General features: G+C 42.1%; 1 protein-coding gene across 5 annotated transcripts; it reads left to right on the top strand.

Moving 5' to 3' along the window:
* Positions 1–803: 803 nt before the first annotated feature.
* LOC121325559 (pyruvate dehydrogenase phosphatase regulatory subunit, mitochondrial-like) lies at positions 804–17,718 on the top strand. Of its 5 annotated transcripts, none has more exons than XM_041268230.1 (18): positions 804–1,047; positions 1,915–2,170; positions 2,424–2,557; positions 2,762–2,843; positions 4,625–4,788; positions 5,743–5,864; positions 6,253–6,370; positions 6,591–6,740; positions 8,090–8,282; positions 8,999–9,123; positions 9,337–9,492; positions 9,873–10,006; positions 10,400–10,548; positions 11,257–11,369; positions 11,772–11,866; positions 12,566–12,655; positions 13,317–13,499; positions 14,308–17,718. In XM_041268230.1, the coding sequence occupies exons 2-18, from the start codon at positions 1,923–1,925 to the stop codon at positions 14,713–14,715; spliced, it is 2,664 nt and encodes an 887-aa protein (XP_041124164.1). In that variant the 5' UTR covers positions 804–1,047; positions 1,915–1,922; the 3' UTR covers positions 14,716–17,718. The 5 variants fall into 5 exon arrangements, with proteins under 5 accessions (XP_041124164.1, XP_041124167.1, XP_041124165.1 ...); XM_041268233.1 differs by having other exon boundaries at positions 1,912–2,170; XM_041268231.1 differs by having other exon boundaries at positions 804–1,360.
* The last annotated feature ends 1,167 nt before the right edge of the window (positions 17,719–18,885 follow it).

The raw sequence follows: 18,885 nt of genomic DNA, 5'->3' as shown, positions 1-18,885 counted from the left end.
TGCAGTGTATTTTATGGAGGGCAGTTTGCTCCAGGATCTCCACTGGTTCGCATTCCCTGTTTACAGAGGTACACATTTTAATATAGGCAGCCTGTGCTTCAGTAATCATGCACAGTTTGTTTCTATGAAAAAACAAATAAAGTTTGATTTTCCTAAATTTGGGTTCTTTAACAACTACTTCCACACTCTCCCCATATCAAGACCGCAGTATTTATGGTGACCGTGGTGAACTCAACTGTAACTCGGACCTTACAAAACTAAACATTTATTGTTTATTTTAATTTATTTTTTTTTTTTTTTAAACTAATTTCTCTCTGTATATATTGAGTCAGTCTTCTAAACCAGCTGTAAAGTTATTGATAAATCCAAAAATATTATTTTGTTATAGTTATGTATACAACATAAAAAAAAAAAAATAAAGTTATGGTCATTCTTACAGAACAACACATCGTTTAGAAGTTTGTGAGCCGCTATGTTACACCGCAAGTAAAATATTCCAATGCAATTAATAAATTAACAATGAACAACATAGCTAACAGGCTATATGAAAGCACGCAGAATAACATTTCAATAGTGTAATAAAGACCTTTCACCTCATTGCCGCCGGTCCAAGCACTTCACCGCACACAGTTCAGGATCTCTCCTGGGAGTGTTTTGAAAACATTAATCACGTGGAGCAGCATTTCCTCTATAAGCGCTTCTGTAATTGGTCGCTTTTGGGCTACTGGAGGTGTGTCGCACCAGTTCATTTAATGATTGGTTAAAGCACAGAAGGCGTGACTTAAGATATCGCCTTACGTGCAGACGCAGAGTTGTAGTGTATTGCTCCCTCTACGTTTAGGGTGGCAGTGTTGAACTGATCTAGCAATAAACCGACAGACAGAGAGTTAATTGCGTATAGGCGGTACTCGGAGATCGGGGATTTATCCGGGGGTTAGGCCGTCGCTGATCTACAGAGAAAGACGCTAACTCGGAATTCAACTGCCTTTTTTGGGATGACACTAGATGTCTCCCTGGGTGACATTATGGACCAGCGAGCGTGAAAAGGTGAACCTCGTTCGATAACAAATAACAGGTTGTAGAGTAGAGTTGTACGAGTGTCTAAGGGCACTCAGGACAGGCGAGCTGTCAGAGAACTGAGATTGGGAGTCAAGTGGGAAGTGTTAAGGTTAAGCAGGTCCGTAACGAACGAGGAGGCCGGGCCCGATCTAGAAAACCCCGGGTCGTCGTTGAGTTGAGGAGGAGTGGGAACTACTAAAAAAAGAAACAGAAAAGGATCAGTTTCCCGCAAAACCAGGCGGGGGGCATACCGCAGGCGCAGGGAATCTCGGCTTGAATCATCAGGGAACTCGCTGATAAAGTGGGTGGAGTTACAATTTGCTTTGAAAACAACATAACGTGAGCAAGGATCATAATGTAATTTGTAATAACATATTTGCAAATGCTAGTATTTCTCTACTTATAATAATAGTCTTTCTGGGGCCCAATAAACCTTTTGTTTGGCTATCAGTTTGATCTAACATACCAATGATGAATACATTTGATTTCTAGAACAGAAATTAGAACATGATACAGAACACAACTGTGTGTTATTCAGAGTGACTATCTTGTTTGAAACGGTTGCTTGAGATGCCTCAGTAATTTGTGCAGTCACTAGGAAAGCACCTGCTACCTGATCTGCTGTCTTTACTAGCTTTTATATACAGTATTACATAATACATGTTGTGCAATACACACTCATCCATTACCCAGGGACTGTCCTTTAACACAACAGTGTGTGCTGCCTATTGATTTTCACTCCAGCCCCAATCTTGGTGTTGGCTACTGTGAGATTCTTGTATAGAAACTACAGACCGCAGTTCTTTGTAGTTTGTGGGTCCCTGTGTCCTAACTTTGCCCCTTCTCCCTCAGTAGGCACTGTGATGCGAGGCTGCGTTCGAAACTCCAAGGCTCTGTCCCCTGCCATGTTTCCCAGGCTCCTGTTTGACGTACATCGGTGGGGCTCGTTGATGGGGCGACGGGGCCTGGCCTCTGTAGGGGAACCCCACCCCACCCCACTGCCCAGCCAGGCCCGAGTGGTGATCTGTGGAGGGGGCATTGTGGGTTCCTCTGTAGCTTATCATCTCGCCAAGCTGGGCTGGAAGGACGTGGTGTTGCTGGAGCAGGGAAGGTAGATGGATAGCATTGGCTTCATGCGAGTCTGCTGCACTGGATTGTTTTTTGGCCTTGTGCAGCAAAAAGCTACACTCCCCTTAAGTTAAACAAAACACAATAAAATTGTGTAAGAGTATTTTTGTTTTGTTTTTAGTAGTGTATATATTGATGACCGTGGCATTGACAAGGCTGCCATATTGAGGACTTGTTTTAATAATATAATTCTTCTTTCGTGTGGAAATAACTGCTTGACTCTTTCTGTGTGTCAGGCTTGGCGCAGGGACGACTCGGCTGTGCGCTGGTATTGTGAGCACAGCTAAGCACATCCCAATTGAGAGTAAGATGGCTGACTATTCCAACACACTCTATCAACAACTGGAACAGGAAACCGGGGTGAAAACAGGTAAGTCTTTCAGCCTTTAGAGCAGCGCCTGGGAAAAATGATCACTGAGACTATAATTCTGCTATTAGCACAAAAAAAGTCATTGTCAACAATGTCTTCTTGCTCAAACTGAGTGTGTCAGTCAGAAAAGCAGTACAGAGTAAGCAGTATATATTGCCCGGTATTAGATTCCCATGGTGTGTGATGCCTCTTGTCGCCTTGCAGGGTATGTGAAGACAGGGTCCCTCTGCCTCGCCCAAAATCAGGATCGATTCATCTCGCTAAAGCGCCTCGCCTCCCGCCTCAAGTGAGTGCAGCTCCGGCTTTCTACCTTTATCCTTGTGTATTTGTTCTCAGTAATGTGGCAGCTCCTGTGAAACTGACTGGATTGTTTCTGTGTCAAAAAGAGTAATAACCTTAAACAAGCTTTTGGGTCATGCTCATTTATCCTGCCACAACGCTAATCTGTTTTGAGGAGAAGCACTTTATTTTATGTACAGCAGGTAATAGGATCCCCCTGAGCCTCGAACTTAGGCTTATTATGCACCTGTGCTGGTCATTTCTAATGTCATAGTCCCTGGGAGGAGTAATTATCCCAGTCTAACTTCACTGAAGTAAGACAAATAAACAAATAGATAATTACAGTAGTCCGTCACATATCCAATTACGGTGGGACAGGAGTAAGGGAGATATGTAAAAAGCGGATAAATGAATCCTGTTTTAAATGCCATTATACACAGCTGGAACAATTACCATATTCACACAATTATTATTTTGAGATTCAGCTTTTATTAAGGAGCTCCCCTAAATCCCTTGTTTAGAAAGATACAGGGTATTACTGCTTGTGACTGAGCAGCTGTCTGCCGTGTGGGTGATTGCATTCGCTGCTGAGCGACAGGCAGGAGATGGAGACGGAGGTGGAAGTTGATATGCCCCACAGGCGAACAGGATTTATTTACATATCAACACGCTGAACAGCTCACGTGACACTACCAGAAATGGTAGCGCACGGAGTACATACTACACAGTGTACGAAAACTTTGGTAGGATCTACCATCTCTGAACTAATCTTCTCTGTTCAATAATAAACAAACTCCGGCTACTCTCCTGGCTGTCGGCGGTTTTGACTTGCTTACTCACTCTTTGGTACCCAACCCTTGTTCTCATTCTCTCTCTCTCTCTCTCTCTCTCTCTCTCTCTCTCTCTGACACAGACACACACACACACACACACACACTGGCGAATTTCAGCTTCTTTAGCCCAGTGGTGAATAAATGGAACCTTTTTATACCCGACGCCGTGCTGGAACACACCTACCTGCTGATTAGATTCCACACCTGGTAATCACACACAGCAGACAGGCTCTCCCAGGAGCGTCAGGTACTTAATTAATTACAATAAATACACAACTTTTACAATATACGTTTACACTAAAACCCGTCTTCATGCGCAGGGCTCCTGCACTGCCACCGTTCTGTATACACTTACATTAGTGTAATTTACATACTAGCAAAATACACAGGTTTACAAAAAAAAAAACCCTACATTTTCAATTGTAAGCGCAACTCACTTTCACTTTAATCTAGCCATTTTGCATTAGTGCAGCACAAGTGGGTGATAAACGGTTAAGAAGGATGTGTGACAGGCGAATACTTATTGCACAGGAAGTTAACTTGGACAGGTAGTAGTGCTTCTCATCAAACCTCTACGGCCGGTTACACAGACCCTGGTTAGCGCAACTCTGCCTAATGTTACCTTCGTGAGGAAGTCCAAGATTAGTGCTAATCAGGAAGGACAAATGGACTTCACTGGAGTCAAGGTCAAGGTCCAAGACTGAATTTTGGGGTGTGTTCAGCTCAACATGGAGACATTCTTCCTTGCAGACTTGTGAGGGGTTGTAGCCAGTGTCGTTGTCCCTCGCCTTTCATGAGTAATAAAAAAGGGATATTCTAGCAGTTTCCACATGCCCTCTTAACGTTTCTAATAGATGTGGTTACTCTGTTGCTTTCATTTTCATCATATCCAGAGCATTGTGGAATGGGCCATCCAGAGTATGCAAAGCCATACACTGTGTTTTGCTGTCTGCAGGGTTTTGGGGATCCGTTGTGATGTCATCACTCCAAAGCAGGTGGCAGAACTCCACCCACTGGTTAATATTCATGATTTGGTGGGGGCGGTCCATGTGCCAGGGGATGCTGTGGTCTCTCCTCCCGATGTTAACCACGCCTTGGTGGTGGCTGCAGCAAAGAACGGTGAGTTAGTTAGTTGTACTTTTCAAGATTATATTTAGTGTTTTTGGGTTTGTCCTTAATACTAAGATACACTGTGGCTCCAGATGGTATTTGTACACCCCTGCTGGCTTGTGGTGCTTTAGTGGGCCATTTCTTGCCTTTTTTTAATCCCACCTCTGACCCCTTGCTTGCTAAAAATCTTTGAATCAAGGATAGGTTATTGTACTCTCTTCAGACAGATGCAAATGAGTTAAGTAAGAAAGCAGTTTGCTGCACATTTGTAAGGATAAGTGCTAATTTGATAACAGCAGGTGAATTGTTTACATACGCCACATTTTTAGTGACCGCTAACTTTATATTGGCCCCTAAGTTTATTAAATATCTTGGTATCCCTAAATAGTGCTCCCTAAATATTATATATCTGCTGGCAAGAGTGGGAGGAATATTCTTCACGTAAACAGTAAAGTGTTTTTCTTTTTGCAGTGGTGACTGACCAACAACATACAATAATCAGTGTTATATCTGTAGATTCAATACTCGGACAATTACCTAGGGATACATATTTAGTAAGAAAGAGGTGATTTCTATAAAACAAAAGTTTCTCTGTCCATGTCTTTCAGTGTCTTTATATGTTGGCACGCTTGACTAAATTTATTAGAATGTTTCCTTTTTTATTACAATATAGGCTCCAAAGCTTTATATGTAGCGAAGTTATTTCTTACTGGTTTTGTAACCAGATAAACTTCTTTTGACAAGTGACACAAAAGACTTTCACACCTCACCATCTTTTATAGACTTTTAGAAATAAGTATAATTTTTTGTACAATCAGTCATGATTGAGTGTTTATAGTTAGGAATGAGTTGTGTAGCAACATGATCATTTTAAAAAAATCAGCCACTGTGATCTGTTGTAAATGGCGGCAGATCTAAATGCACTCTGCTTTTCTGAGTGACTTCTGGCCCTTTTTATTTCAGGAGTACAGATCCATGAACACACAAGTGTCAATCACGTCATGGTCCAGAAGGGTCACGTGACAGGGGTGGAAACGGACCGCGGGAAAATTGACTGTGACTATTTTGTGAATTGTGCCGGACAGGTGTGTATCCTTACATGTGGAGATTCCATTAAACAAATCACACAGTAACTTGTACTTGCTTGTGCTTCTATTTGTGAAAAAACCTTTCCTAAATCAGAGTCAAACAGAGCTTTCTTAAAATATTAACTAACAAGAGATTATTAACACATTTTTTCCTCTCAATCTTCATCGGCAAGCCCGTAATTTAAAAATGTTAAAAAAAAATCCACATTTGGTTTCTTTTACCTGATGTCTATATGGAGTCATGTCCTCTGTCTGCAGTATTTTCTTGTCCAGTTTTGTTATTTTTGGCCTGTGTAACACAGTTGTATTTCTTGTTGAAAATCAAATGCAATTTCACTGGTTACGAATATCCCTAACTGCATGGTTCCTTGTCTTCTGCTGGCAGTGGGCGTATGAGCTGAGCCTGTCCAGTGAGGAACCTGTATCGGTGCCTGTGCATGCCTGCGAGCATTTCTACCTGCTGACCAAGCCTCTGGAGCAGCCTCTCCAGCCACACACACCTGGTGAGCAGGATGATATTTTCTCCTATGGATTTATCCCAGCTCTGTCTTGACCTGCACAAGTCTTGGAGTTACTTTGCAATTCAAATGATCTGTTTCATCTTCTCGGCACAATAACACCGTAACTCTTTTTCAACTTGCTACAGTTGATATTGGAGTTATGGGGACTGGTTGGGTAAATTAAAGGCTGACCACCTGAAGCTGGTTTTTATGTCTCCTGCAGTGGTGATGGACCTGGATGGTCGGATCTACGTGAGAGCCTGGCAGGGGGGCGTGCTGTCGGGCGGCTTTGAGAAGAATCCGAAACCCATCTTCACAGAGGGCAGGAGTCAGCTCGAGATCCAGGGCATGCAGGAAGACTGGGACCACTTTGGTGTTTAAAGTTTATCTTTCTCTTTTTTCTATGTTACTTTGGCTCACTGCAGTGCCATTGCCACTGAGCTACCCCACTACCTTCCACAATTCAGCCCATATTGCAAACTGAGCTACTCAAACCTACTGCCTTTCACACCACAGCCCTCTCTAACCACTGAGCTACTCAAACCCACTGTCTTTCACACCACAGCCTTCACTCTAACCACTGAGCTACTCAGACCCACTGCCTTTCACACCACAGCCCTCTCTAATAACTGATCTGATCTGCTGCACTTCTCTCTGACCAGAGCAGCACAACCTTCCATTCTACAACAGTAACTGTACAGATACATAGCGTACCAAAAAGAAACTTCTTAGACAAATCTGACAGTTCGATATGTCACCTGCTTGCATGTTTAAAGTTGTTGATGCACAGATATCCACAGCTGTTCAGTGGGGGTTGATGTATAACAGGAACGTATTGCAGCGATTGAAGAGATTGGCACACACACACATACACTTCGCTCTGGGCTGTCCTTTTTGTCCTCCTAGCTGACAGCGCACACCACGACCGTTAAAAATAAACTAAATTCCACAGCAGGCTAAAAACATCTTGCCCCCAGACCAACATTGCTTAGGACGTTGTGCTGTCAGTCTTGGTGAACATGACTGACCTAATATGGCCTAATATGTCAAGGTCATGTGACTAGGTTTGTGCTGTGTAGAGACAATGCACTGAGTTGTTGCCTTAATGTTTGGTACACATCCAGGGTTGGGGTCAATTCCTGTTTTAAAATCAATTCCCAGTTCTAATTTGAAAAGAATTTATATTTTAGAGCAATAATAATTGTGATTGTTAAGCTGCTTTCATTTGAAGCCTATTTAATTGCCTAAAAGTGCCTTCAATTGAAGTAATGTGCTGCCACTGTGTGAAGTTAAAACAGAATACTGCTAATTGTAATTCTGAACAGTGTTGGAATTGATTAAAAGGGATTGTGAATTGGAATGGACCCCAACCCTGTACATGTTTGTATTCTTTGATGTTCTTAGTTCCATTCCCAGTGATGTCCAATAAAAAGTAACCATTCCTTTGCAAGATTGCTTTATCCTCTGGTCATATCGATGCTATAGACCACTTGCTTTACAGGTGGTGAGGAGTGAACATTAAGTGTTTCAGTGCAACATTGTTTTAACTTCTGACCATTTTAACAGCAGTGATCTTTTTCACAATTCTTAGATTATGCTACCGGGGATGCTGTTTGTAAAAACACCCATTTCTAGTATTGGACTACAATTCAGTGGACAAGTTCAGCTCCAGAAGCTGGTGACCAGCCTTGCTGTTTCAATGTTGTGTGTCTGTGCCCACAGAGCCCATGCTGAGTGCCCTCCTGCGCAGGATGCCCTCTCTGGATTCCTGTGAGATCCACCAGCTTGTCAACTGGCCCGAATCCTTCACCCCTGACATGCGTTGCATCATGGGGGAGACGCAGACTGTGCACGGCTACTTCGTACTTGGGGGCATGAACTCGTCAGGGCTGTCGTTTGCAGGGGGTGGCGGGAGGTGAGATCACAACCGTCCCAGGCATTTTGGGGCCCTGTGCAAATTCTAAGGCACAGGTGCAACATGCTTGCACCAGTCTACATATCGAGAATTTTAAGGCCCGCAATGGGAGACATAACTCGGGTGAAACTGGGTTTAAAGGGGTACAAAGCACAACTTGGTACAATGTTAAAAACAGTTTAGGTGCTAAACAGTTTTAGAAGAATGCTGTATAAAACAGCGATTCAGGTATTATGGAAACCCCCAACCTTTAAAACTGTTTCCTGTAGAGTTGTTGGTATTTACATTAGCTGGGTTTGCTAAACTACAATTTAAAAGCTGTGTCTACAATTAGAATCTTTTAACAAGACACAGCACAATTTATTACTGGTATTTTGCATTGTTTTGATTGGCATTGCTTTATTTTACTGTAGCAATGCTGATGCTGTAAACCAGGCTCATATTAAATTGTTTCTGTATGTTGTGTACTTATATGGAATATCAAATACTGTCAAGGGTCTCTCTAGTTTAAATTTAATGACCATCAAGAAATAAATGTTGCACTTTTTTACATTTATTTTATTTATTTATATATTTTAGTATAAAGCCCATAATTTCAGTATTTTAATAGTGAATACAATACCTGCCAGTTCATATTTTGGGGCACTGTATGCTAATAACTACACCTGATACACAGGCCCCTATTTGTCTTGAAGTCTTTTACTTGCTCCCCCCAGGTACCTGGCAGAGTGGATGACCCATGGGTACCCTTCAGAGAACGTGTGGCCCCTCGATGTGAAGCGCTTCGGCACCCTGCAGAGCAGCCGCACCTTCCTGCGCCATCGTGTTATGGAGGTCATGCGTGAGTGTGGTGGGGACTAGGGGGGAGAGACAGTTTAGACTGGTGGAAGGTGGGAATTAGGCACAGGATAGAGGCAGTAAAGCCTAGTGGTTAGAGGTTAGGGGCTGGGAAGGAGGCAGTCGGGGCCTAGTGGTTAGAGCTTCTGTACTGAAATACTTTTATTTAATTTTTTTAGTATTACTGAACACTAACCCCCATTTGTTTCTCCTGCAGCCCTGCTGTATGAGCTGAAAGTGCCTCGCTGGGACTTCCAGACAGGGCGACAGCTGCGCACCTCCCCCCTGTATGATCGTCTGGACACGCAGGGCGCGCGCTGGATGGAGAAGCATGGCTTTGAGAGGGCCAAGTACTTTGTACCACCCGGCAAAGGTCTGTGCTGCTCTCTCTCAATACAATAACTACATGCTTTATCGCCACAGAGCGATGAACAATAAAATAGTAATACAAAACTAAGAAGGATTAAAACTGAATCCTACTTTAGTCATTTAGAAACAACTCTGACACAGGCATAACCGATAAACTAGATTCATCAACAGTCCGTTATCCTTATATCTAGTGTCCAGACGTCTGCTGGCAAAGGCTGCTATGTTTACATTTTCATCCCTTGCAAGGGGGTGAATATCCTTGGCAACAGGGCTATAGTTGAGGTGTCTGCTTGTATTTGTGTGACTCTTCTGCTGTGTGTCCAGTTTCTAGCCCTCTGTCCTGCTCAGCCCTCTGTCTCACCTCTCTGCTCTCTCCCACTGCAGATCTCCTGGCGCTGGATCAGAGTAAAACCTTCTACAAGCCGGACTGGTTTGATATCGTGGGGGCAGAGGTGAAGTGCTGTAAGGAGGCTGTGTGTGTTGTCGATATGTCATCCTTCACCAAGTTTGAGCTCAGCGTGAGTACCTTATTTTAAAATGTGTACTTTAAACAGACAATTCCCACAGTGAGTTTCAGGGCGGAAATGAGAGTGATTTTTTGTCTCGGAGGTTCTCAAACTGCAGGGTTTGCTTTTTTAAATCTGATTTGGAATAGGGAAGGCTGAGTGGTTAGGGCTGAGGGACTGTAATTGGAGAACATTTGAGGTAGACTTAAGATTTGCAGGGTTATATAAACACTAAATGTTAAATGTGTCTGACCTTGACTTTAGACCTAATATTGAGGTCGTGTGTCTTAATAAGTTTATGTCTGGTAGACAGGTGTATTCTTTGATTACATCACTAAAGTTATCCAGTAAAAATCAAACTGAACCAATGTCAACGATACTGCTCCTTCCCTGTCCTGCACACAGTCATCAGGGGACCAGGCCTTGGAGCTGCTGCAGAGACTGTGTGCCAATGACCTGGACGTGCCAGTGGGTCACATCGTCCACACGGGCATGCTGAACCAGCGCGGCGGCTACGAGAACGACTGCAGCGTGGTGCGGCTCAGCAAGAACAGGTTGGCATTTTCCTACCTGCTTGTTTACACAACATACGTGAGCAGCACTCCCCTTTTTTTTCTTTGTTTTGAATACAGTCGCTTGTTTTTACTTTTTTTTTTTTTTAATTCATCTCCATTCACCAAGATACGAAACTTCACTTGCGGTTAGGGCAACATTCGGAATGCAAATATTGAAATACCAGTATAAGCAGGTAATGAGCAGGATTGATTGATAACCAATACTTTCACTTTTTAACACTGCAGACAAGTCTGTATACAGATATAAGACTAGTATGCCTCTTGTAGTTTAGGAAAGGAAAGCCTAGCCATATGTTTAGCACAAGAAGAAGTGGACCGGTAATGGTGCTGGTGCTAAAAGGATTTTAAAATGTGTTTTAAAATGTGTTTTCACTTTTTGGAGGTGTTCTAAATCAAGTCGGGCCTTGAGGAAAGTCTCCATAGATTCTTATAAATACTTTACAATTAGCCTCCTTCAGATACCCAAACTGGTACAACTGAAAATGGCTTAAGTGTCACAGTGATGGGCAGTCAAGCTTGTGTCTGACCATATAGTTGTGCTCTCTACAGCAGTAGCTAAAGGGTTTATGTACAGCAAACGGTCCTGCCGACACAATAAGTCTTCCCATTTTGAGTGTTTCTAGGTCTATCCAGCAGTTGTCCTCATCTTGTCACCAATGTATGTGTCTGCCTCTCCTCCTTGGCCAGGTTCTTCATCATCTCCCCCACCGATCAGCAGGTTCACTGCTGGTCCTGGATCAAGCAGCACATGCCCAGTGATTCCCACCTGCAGCTTGAGGACGTCACCTGGAAGTATACAGGTAGGTAATGGCCACCAGGGGGTGCCGTCCTTTAGACAGGAACTATGATAAACACTAATGAAAAGAGCAGCCAGCTGCAAACTTAATGTTGTTGATAGGGCCAGAAGAATTGTTCATACACACATTTAGTAAAGAGAAATAGGTAGAGAATCATGATCAGGCATCTTCCATGGCAACCATAACCATCGATTTGAAAGTAACCATTCGTTCAGCATTCTTACAGAGTAATCAAAGGACCTGGGAAATATCGTGAGAACACACCAGGACAATCCCAGATATATTTGGGTAGACGGGTCTTAATAATGTGGCCAGTGAGTGAGATACCATGTACGGATATGTGAAGATGTGTGACTGTGAAAAGAGCTACCTGTTAAACTCTCTCTGTCTTACAACAATGTGCAGCGCTGAATGTCATCGGCCCCCGTGCAATGGATGTGCTCTCTGAACTCTCCTACGTGCCCTTGACCCCCGACCACTTCCCCTCACTCTTCTGTAAGGTAGATGTTTCCACAGTGAAATTACCTTCTCCCTTTTTTGACAATTTAACACGGGGATCAAATGTAATGTCCAAAAAACATTGATGTACTGCATTTGGTTAGGATTCTTCACTGGTGGCTGAGCACAGTGAACGGTTGGGCGGTTGACATTATTTTTAGCTAATATTACAAAATGTATAGAATATGTAACTTTGGCTTCCTCTATTATATGTATTCAAGGGAATGCACACCATTCATGTAATCATTTAAGGGAACATTCTATTTAAGAAATGTTTGTTTTGGGTGTCAAATAAGCAGATGTCTAAGGGATTGTGCAGCAGACTCCTGTTCAGGTCACAAGTGAAACGTGTTTGATTATTTCAACCTAGCCCCCAGCGGACATCACAAAGCCAGCACATTCAGCAGACTCTGCTTCAGAGAGGCACAGGGGTGCTCAGGTTAGGTTTGAGATGCTTGATTGTACCTCCATGATACTTCTGGTAGTGTAGACCTTCCTTTTGTATAGCACCAGATTAATCCTTAATTGTTGCCTAGCTGTGTGAAAGAGTTGAATGGTCATTGAGCCAGAACCAGAACCACTCCCTCTCCTTTTATAGTTGTACTTTCTCTAAAAAGCAGGATGGAAGCTCCCGACTCCCATATCTCATCACTAGGCCATGCTGTATGTACCCTTCAGGTCTGATGTTCTTTTTCCCTCAGGAAATGAGTGTGGGGTACGCCAATGGGATCCGGGTGATGAGCATGACACACACAGGAGAGCCAGGCTTCATGCTGTACATCCCTATTGAGGTGAGTTGCTTGTCTAGGAAATTGTTAATTCAAAACTGTTCTTATCTGTGTCCGGAATATTTTGGAGACTTGGTTGAATAGACTAGACAAAGAATAGACAAGGTGCAGTGGTATCCCTATTATTATTATTATTATTATTATTATTATTTACTACCAGTAAAGGACAGGCTGACACAATGTTGACTGCCAGGGCTGGCATCACATAGAACGTTGGCAGTCTGTGTGTCAGGTTTTGTGTAAGCTGTGCATGCTGCTCCTATACTCTAGGGGTGTTAATAATTTTGAAAACGTTTTTGCCTAAACGTTTAACCATTGTCAAGCTTGTAGGCTGAATACAGGTTTTAGTTAGTCTTAGTGTTTACATCAAAGTAACTGTGTCTAGTATTTCTTCACAGTCTTTCTCTTGTACAACTGATAAAATGATAAAATAAAATAAAATTTCTCTTATAAAATTGTGATGGAGGACTTCTTACAATGGTTACAAACATCCCCAATATTAAAGTCAAATTTGAAATGTGTTTGATTCTCAGGTTTAAATGTTTATTAAATTCACACCGCTGCAGTACTCTCTCTCTCTCTCTCTCTCTCTCTCTCTCTCTCTCTCTCTCTCTCTCTCTCTCTCTAACACGTGCCTGTGTCCCCTCTCTCTTGCATCTTGCAGTATGCCTTGCACGTCTATAATGAGGTGATGTCTGTGGGACAGAAGTATGGGATTCGCAACTCTGGCTACTACGCCCTGCGCAGTCTGCGTATTGAGAAGTTCTTCGCCTTCTGGGGTCAGGACCTGGACGCATTCACCACCCCACTGGAGTGCGGGCGTGAGTTCAGGGTTAAATTCGATAAGGTCAGTGGATCTGGGATTATGTGTAGCGTTTAAGTGCAGTGAGTGTACACAGGGATGGATTTCATGTCATTGGTCACTTATAGCCATTTACAGCTTTGCTGTATTAGCCTCATCTATAGTTCATTGTGTTGAAGGTATTTAAGGTAACGAAATTCATTTTAATTTGTGTGACAGAAAGACCATTTGGAAACTAAATCAATACACCAGTACAGTTCTGGTTGGTAAGGCTACAGAAACCATGATTTTAAACTCTTCTTGTTAAAATGGTGCAATATGTTTTAAACAAAACAAAAAAAAAAACTGTTTATGTAATCACAAAGCAAATAAACAAAATGCTTAATCAATTAGGTTGAGTTTACAACCTAACAAACATGGCAGGAAAATGTCTTCACCTGAGTCCAACTGAAAAGTCTGGGGAAAAACAACCAAACCATAAGAAATTATGAGAAAGTTGTGTTAGTTAGAGGCAAGACCTATTAAACCATTTACCTGTGTTTTTTGGTCGAAGCAGAGAGATTCGCTCTACTTGCCAGTGGGATGAATCAGGATAATGATGACATTTCCAGTTATCGAGAATTGTCTCCTGTTTTTCACTGGAGTCACAGTTATCTTAAATCTTGTTTTAACTCCCATTAAATGCCACTGATTTGTTACTGAATTTAATACTGTTACTGATTTTTTTTACAGAACGATTAATCCAGACATACAAAATTGTAGATAATACTGTCATAACTGATTTCAGTCCAGCTTGCCAGTTGCATCTCTAGCTGAGGTTCCCTGTGTATTCCCTCCTCTCAATCCTGCCTAGGGGACAGAGTTCATTGGGAGGGAGGCTCTGCTGCAGCAGCGGCAGGCAGGGGTGAGGCGTCGCTTCATCATGTTCCTGCTGGAGGACCACAATACGGAGCTGGACCTCTGGCCCTGGTGGGGGGAGCCCATCTACCGCAATGAGGAGCTGGTGGGGGTGACTAGCAGCAGCGCCTACAGCTACACTCTAGAGAGACACGTGTGCCTGGGCTTTGTGAAGCCACCACAGACCGATCCAGGCACGCCCACCGTCGTCACGGCTGACTTCATCAACCGTGGAGAGTATGAGGTTGAGATCGGCGGCCATCGCTACCCCGCCAAGGCCAAGCTGTACCCCTTCAGCTCGCTCTTTGCTCAGCAGCGCCGCCGCAAGGACGACATGGAGCTCAGCAGCTTCCAGGGCAAGTAGAGGAACACCAGCTTCTCTGTGGCCTGTGGGTGCGTTTATGTGCGTGTGTGTGTGTGTTTGTTTGGAGCATCTGAAATGCCTCAGAATAACCGATCGTCGTTTACTTTTCAAATAATCAGTAATTAACAGTAATTGCCAAAACCCAAAGAACATTGTCGGATATCTTAAACATCTTGATAAAAATTTTAAGGACATTTAATGCGTTCAGTCCTGCAACCCAGCATAATGAAAAGTCCAATTTCCTGTTTTTTTTTAACAACAGTGTTGACCATTAAGGTGTACGTGTACCTAACTCAGTATCAGTCTGATGATTGCTGGTTCATTTTAGTGATGCATTTGAATGTATCGTCTTATTTGGAAGGTGACCATACCCTTTAGACACTTGAAAACTTACATACCATGTAGTACTCATACCTGAGTATGGAATCTGTCAACAAAACAGGAAGCCTCACTTTTTCAATACATCATCAAGGACGGATGCATCCTCCTTTCTCTGATCTTCATTTACCTGTTGATTTAAAAAAAAAAAAAAAAAAAAAAAAACAGATCACTTGTCTTCAAATTCAGCCTTCTTACCAGCATGGGTTTCTAACAGGACACAAACCCTTCACTGCAAAACCATGAACTCCTCAACATCTACAACACCAGCAAAGAGACCACACACTAAAAACAGCTCAGTTCTTTGCTGGGGATTCCAGAGGGAGCGTTGCATTGGCTGTGACGCCTGTGAACCCTGCTGACCAGGTGCCCAGTGAGCTCAAATAGACACCTGCAGGTCTGCACTTTGTCTTCCAGAGGCCTGTATCTCTCTGACATCCGTTCTTGCGTTCCTGGGTGCAAAAGAGGAAATTGGCTTGGTCACGGGATCTCCTGAACTGTGGGGGAATAAAATCTGGGGCAAAATAATTGGACACTCTAAATAAATAAATAAGTAAAAACAATAAAATCAACTGCATGCAGTAGAAAACAAATTTAGTAACAATCCTGAAACACTTTTGTTTGTATTACTTTTGTTAGTAGTATGTAATGTCAGTTCCAAGTTAATGCCAAGTGCAGCAGTGATGGCAAATATAGTGCTGTATATTCTTTTTCTTTGGGACTCCTATTTCAGTTTCTATAAAGAAATGTCACAAAAGCTCCCATGCACAGCACAGCACTGTTTGCCTGAATGAGAGGTTCTGTAGGGACATTTATCTTTGACTATGACAGCGCTATAGCAACCTCTCCCACTCTGTTCTCTCCATAAGAAACTGTCAGACAGGTGAGAACTCATTCCCTGTAACACAGGAATTTAATAAGGAGAGGAGATCCAGTACATGGTATATTCAGAACAGTATTGTGGTATGCTAATGAGAGGGAAGAAAAAGTTTATAATACTCCCATCTGGTCTTATTTGATCTCTGTTCAGTCCAGGTCTCCAACTTAAAGTAGTTATCCACAATGGACAAGGAGAAAGCAACCTAGGCTTTTCAAATCTTTATTTCAACCATGTCCTTAAACATTAAATTGTTTCATGTCTATCTCAAGTACTATTATACCTATTGAACCTGAAATGGCACTTCGGGATCCCTGGTATTGACTGCTGAGAGGTAACCTTTAATAACATTGAATTATTTAAAGGCTATTTATTGGATAGCCTTTATACAAATGGTTTCTATGCATCCTAAGAACAAAGGTTATAGTCCATACAGTAACTGCAGTATTTTCAACATAAGTGATTTATTTACAGTAATATTAAGCAGACTCATTTTTTTGAGTTGCAGGCGGTTCTGAATCATCTAATAACCTATACTGTACTTGTACTTATCTGTATATATTTGTGCATATGAGTTTACATATGCACACATATACATGAAAATCTATGTGTATAATAAAGTACCATGTACACACATGTTCATGTATGCATATAATATGTACTGTGTATTCATTTTATATATGTAGAAGTATTTGTGTTTTGTATATAGATGTGAGCGAGGTGTTGAATACTGTAATTGCTAAAAGACTGGTATACTTTTTTCAAGACCAGTCAGAATCAGCTTTTCATCTGGTTAAGTTGCATGGATTTAAAAAAAAAAAAAAAAAAAGATTATTGCTTGGTATTGTACAACTATTGATTTTGTGTGTATATATATTTTTTTAAAACTAAGTGAGAGCTTTTGTTTTTTTGTGGTAGGGGAATGACCTACGCCCATTTTGTCCGTCTATTTGAACTGAATGCAGTAAACCCAGAACAGCAATCCCATCTATAACAGTACAGCAAACCCGTCTAACACTGGGTCAGTAATCAGCTGTGCTGTGAAACTATGCTGCACAGGTACGTAGAAAGTGAATGTTTTATCCATGGTCCATATTCAAATACCTGCACAGCGTGAAAACTAAAACTTGAATATCAAGTATCACTCGCATTTGCGCTGAAACATATTGCAGGAACAGGTACTTCACAGGAGTACAGGAATGAATTTGCTGTAAACATTCTACCCTTCAGACCTCGTTCTGTATACGCTTGGTGTGTTGGGTGTTTTGAGTTTTGTGTAATTTTATAATTGGTTTGGTTTGGTACAAGTTTACCTTCATCCCCCCACAAGCACTTTGAAATGATCTGCACTCCAAGAGGACATAGGATGATTTGTTTCTGTCGTGCCTAAAGGACCTTGTTTTTAATTGATATAAGATTATGAGGATTGTTAGAGGAGAGAGAGTTGTTTTCCAGCCCAGCAGCAGGATGCACTGAAGTAGTCAAGAAGGAATCGAGTCGAAACTAGGGTTTCTCCTGCACTACCAGTCTCCAGCAGTAGGGGGTGCTGTGGAGTGGGCGTAAATACCGTTTTATTGCACATGTGAAATGTATGTTTGTTGAGTTCTCCTTTATGTTGGTTGCCATTCTTTGGGCCAGTCCGGCATCAAGCACTCCCAAAGCCATCCTCTGTTGTACACTGTACTTCTTTACTTGCGTTGTGTTTCTTTGTGTATTTAAAATAATAAAGTTTTGAAAGTGAAAATTTATTTGAGCCTCCGTCTGTGGTTTATGCAGCAAGAAAGTGGAACGGACATGATTACTGTCACAATCGTTTTTTATTGGATGGACTGCCTTGCTAATGATAGTGAAAATGCACACGTGCCAGCCACCGCATTCACAACAGCTTAAGACACAGGAGACTTGGCTAACTGCAGGATGCTAAGGTGATAATGCTGTAAATCCTTTTGGCAAACAAAACACTTGCTGTAATTTATCATCACTAACTTCAATTTAATCAAAACCTATAGATTATTGAATGTCCTCATTTCTGGAGTAGGTAGTTAATTGTTCTCGAATTTGACTGTTCATTGGTCTTGCTCAGCAGGACAGTACTGTTTCTTTTTGTTTTAATTACTCAAGTGCCTTCTTGACGCCCAATTGCTGCCTTTAACCGGCCAGGCATTGAGCTTTAGTAAACAGCAGTTGTGAGCTTCTTCAGAAATCTCTTCTAATGAGATACACTCCATAATGAGACAGGAACTGCAGCTGAGCATCAAGTGATTCAAGCTGTACCGTGGTGGTCAGTGCAGGGGATGACGTGTCCACTGGATAAGACCTCCTGTCAGACCAAGCTGTCTTTTTATTAGAACAATGTACACTTTTCCATGTAAGCCATATGGTGGCAATCTAGGTTTACTTCATTTGCATGTTGCAAGTCCACAGGAATACTAGGACATGGCACAGACCTTTATTATTTTTTTTATTTTAAACTTCTGGCTGACATGCAGGCCTGATGCCTTTCTGAGTGTTTTTTTTTTTTTTTTTTGTGCCTGGGTGGTTTACTTGTGTGGACTGCCCTGGACACCACAAAGCCATACCCTGGTCTGCCTTTGCTGCTTGATAAGGACAAGGACCCCTTTGTCACAGACCACTGGAACTGTACCACATTGGGATTTGGCTGTTGCCAGGGTACTTCACTGTTTCAAGCTTTTTATTTTCAATTGTTCTTACCACTGTGTTATACATTTAATTCCTGTGCTACAGGTATAAGTACTGTACCTTACCTGAGATTGACACTTACAGGATTGGCTGTGGAGCATTTCTGTTAACCTTAGTTCTCAGTAGCTGATTCAATAGTTACAGTACTTGTGCCAGTGTGCAATGCTGGCCAATTTGTGTTTCCTCTCATGTATTGCTCTGCTAAAAATATTTTG

Source organism: Polyodon spathula, chromosome 13 (assembly GCF_017654505.1).
Source record: "Polyodon spathula isolate WHYD16114869_AA chromosome 13, ASM1765450v1, whole genome shotgun sequence".
Classification (NCBI taxonomy): domain Eukaryota; kingdom Metazoa; phylum Chordata; class Actinopteri; order Acipenseriformes; family Polyodontidae; genus Polyodon; species Polyodon spathula.
This window is presented reverse-complemented; position numbering and strand designations above follow the sequence as displayed.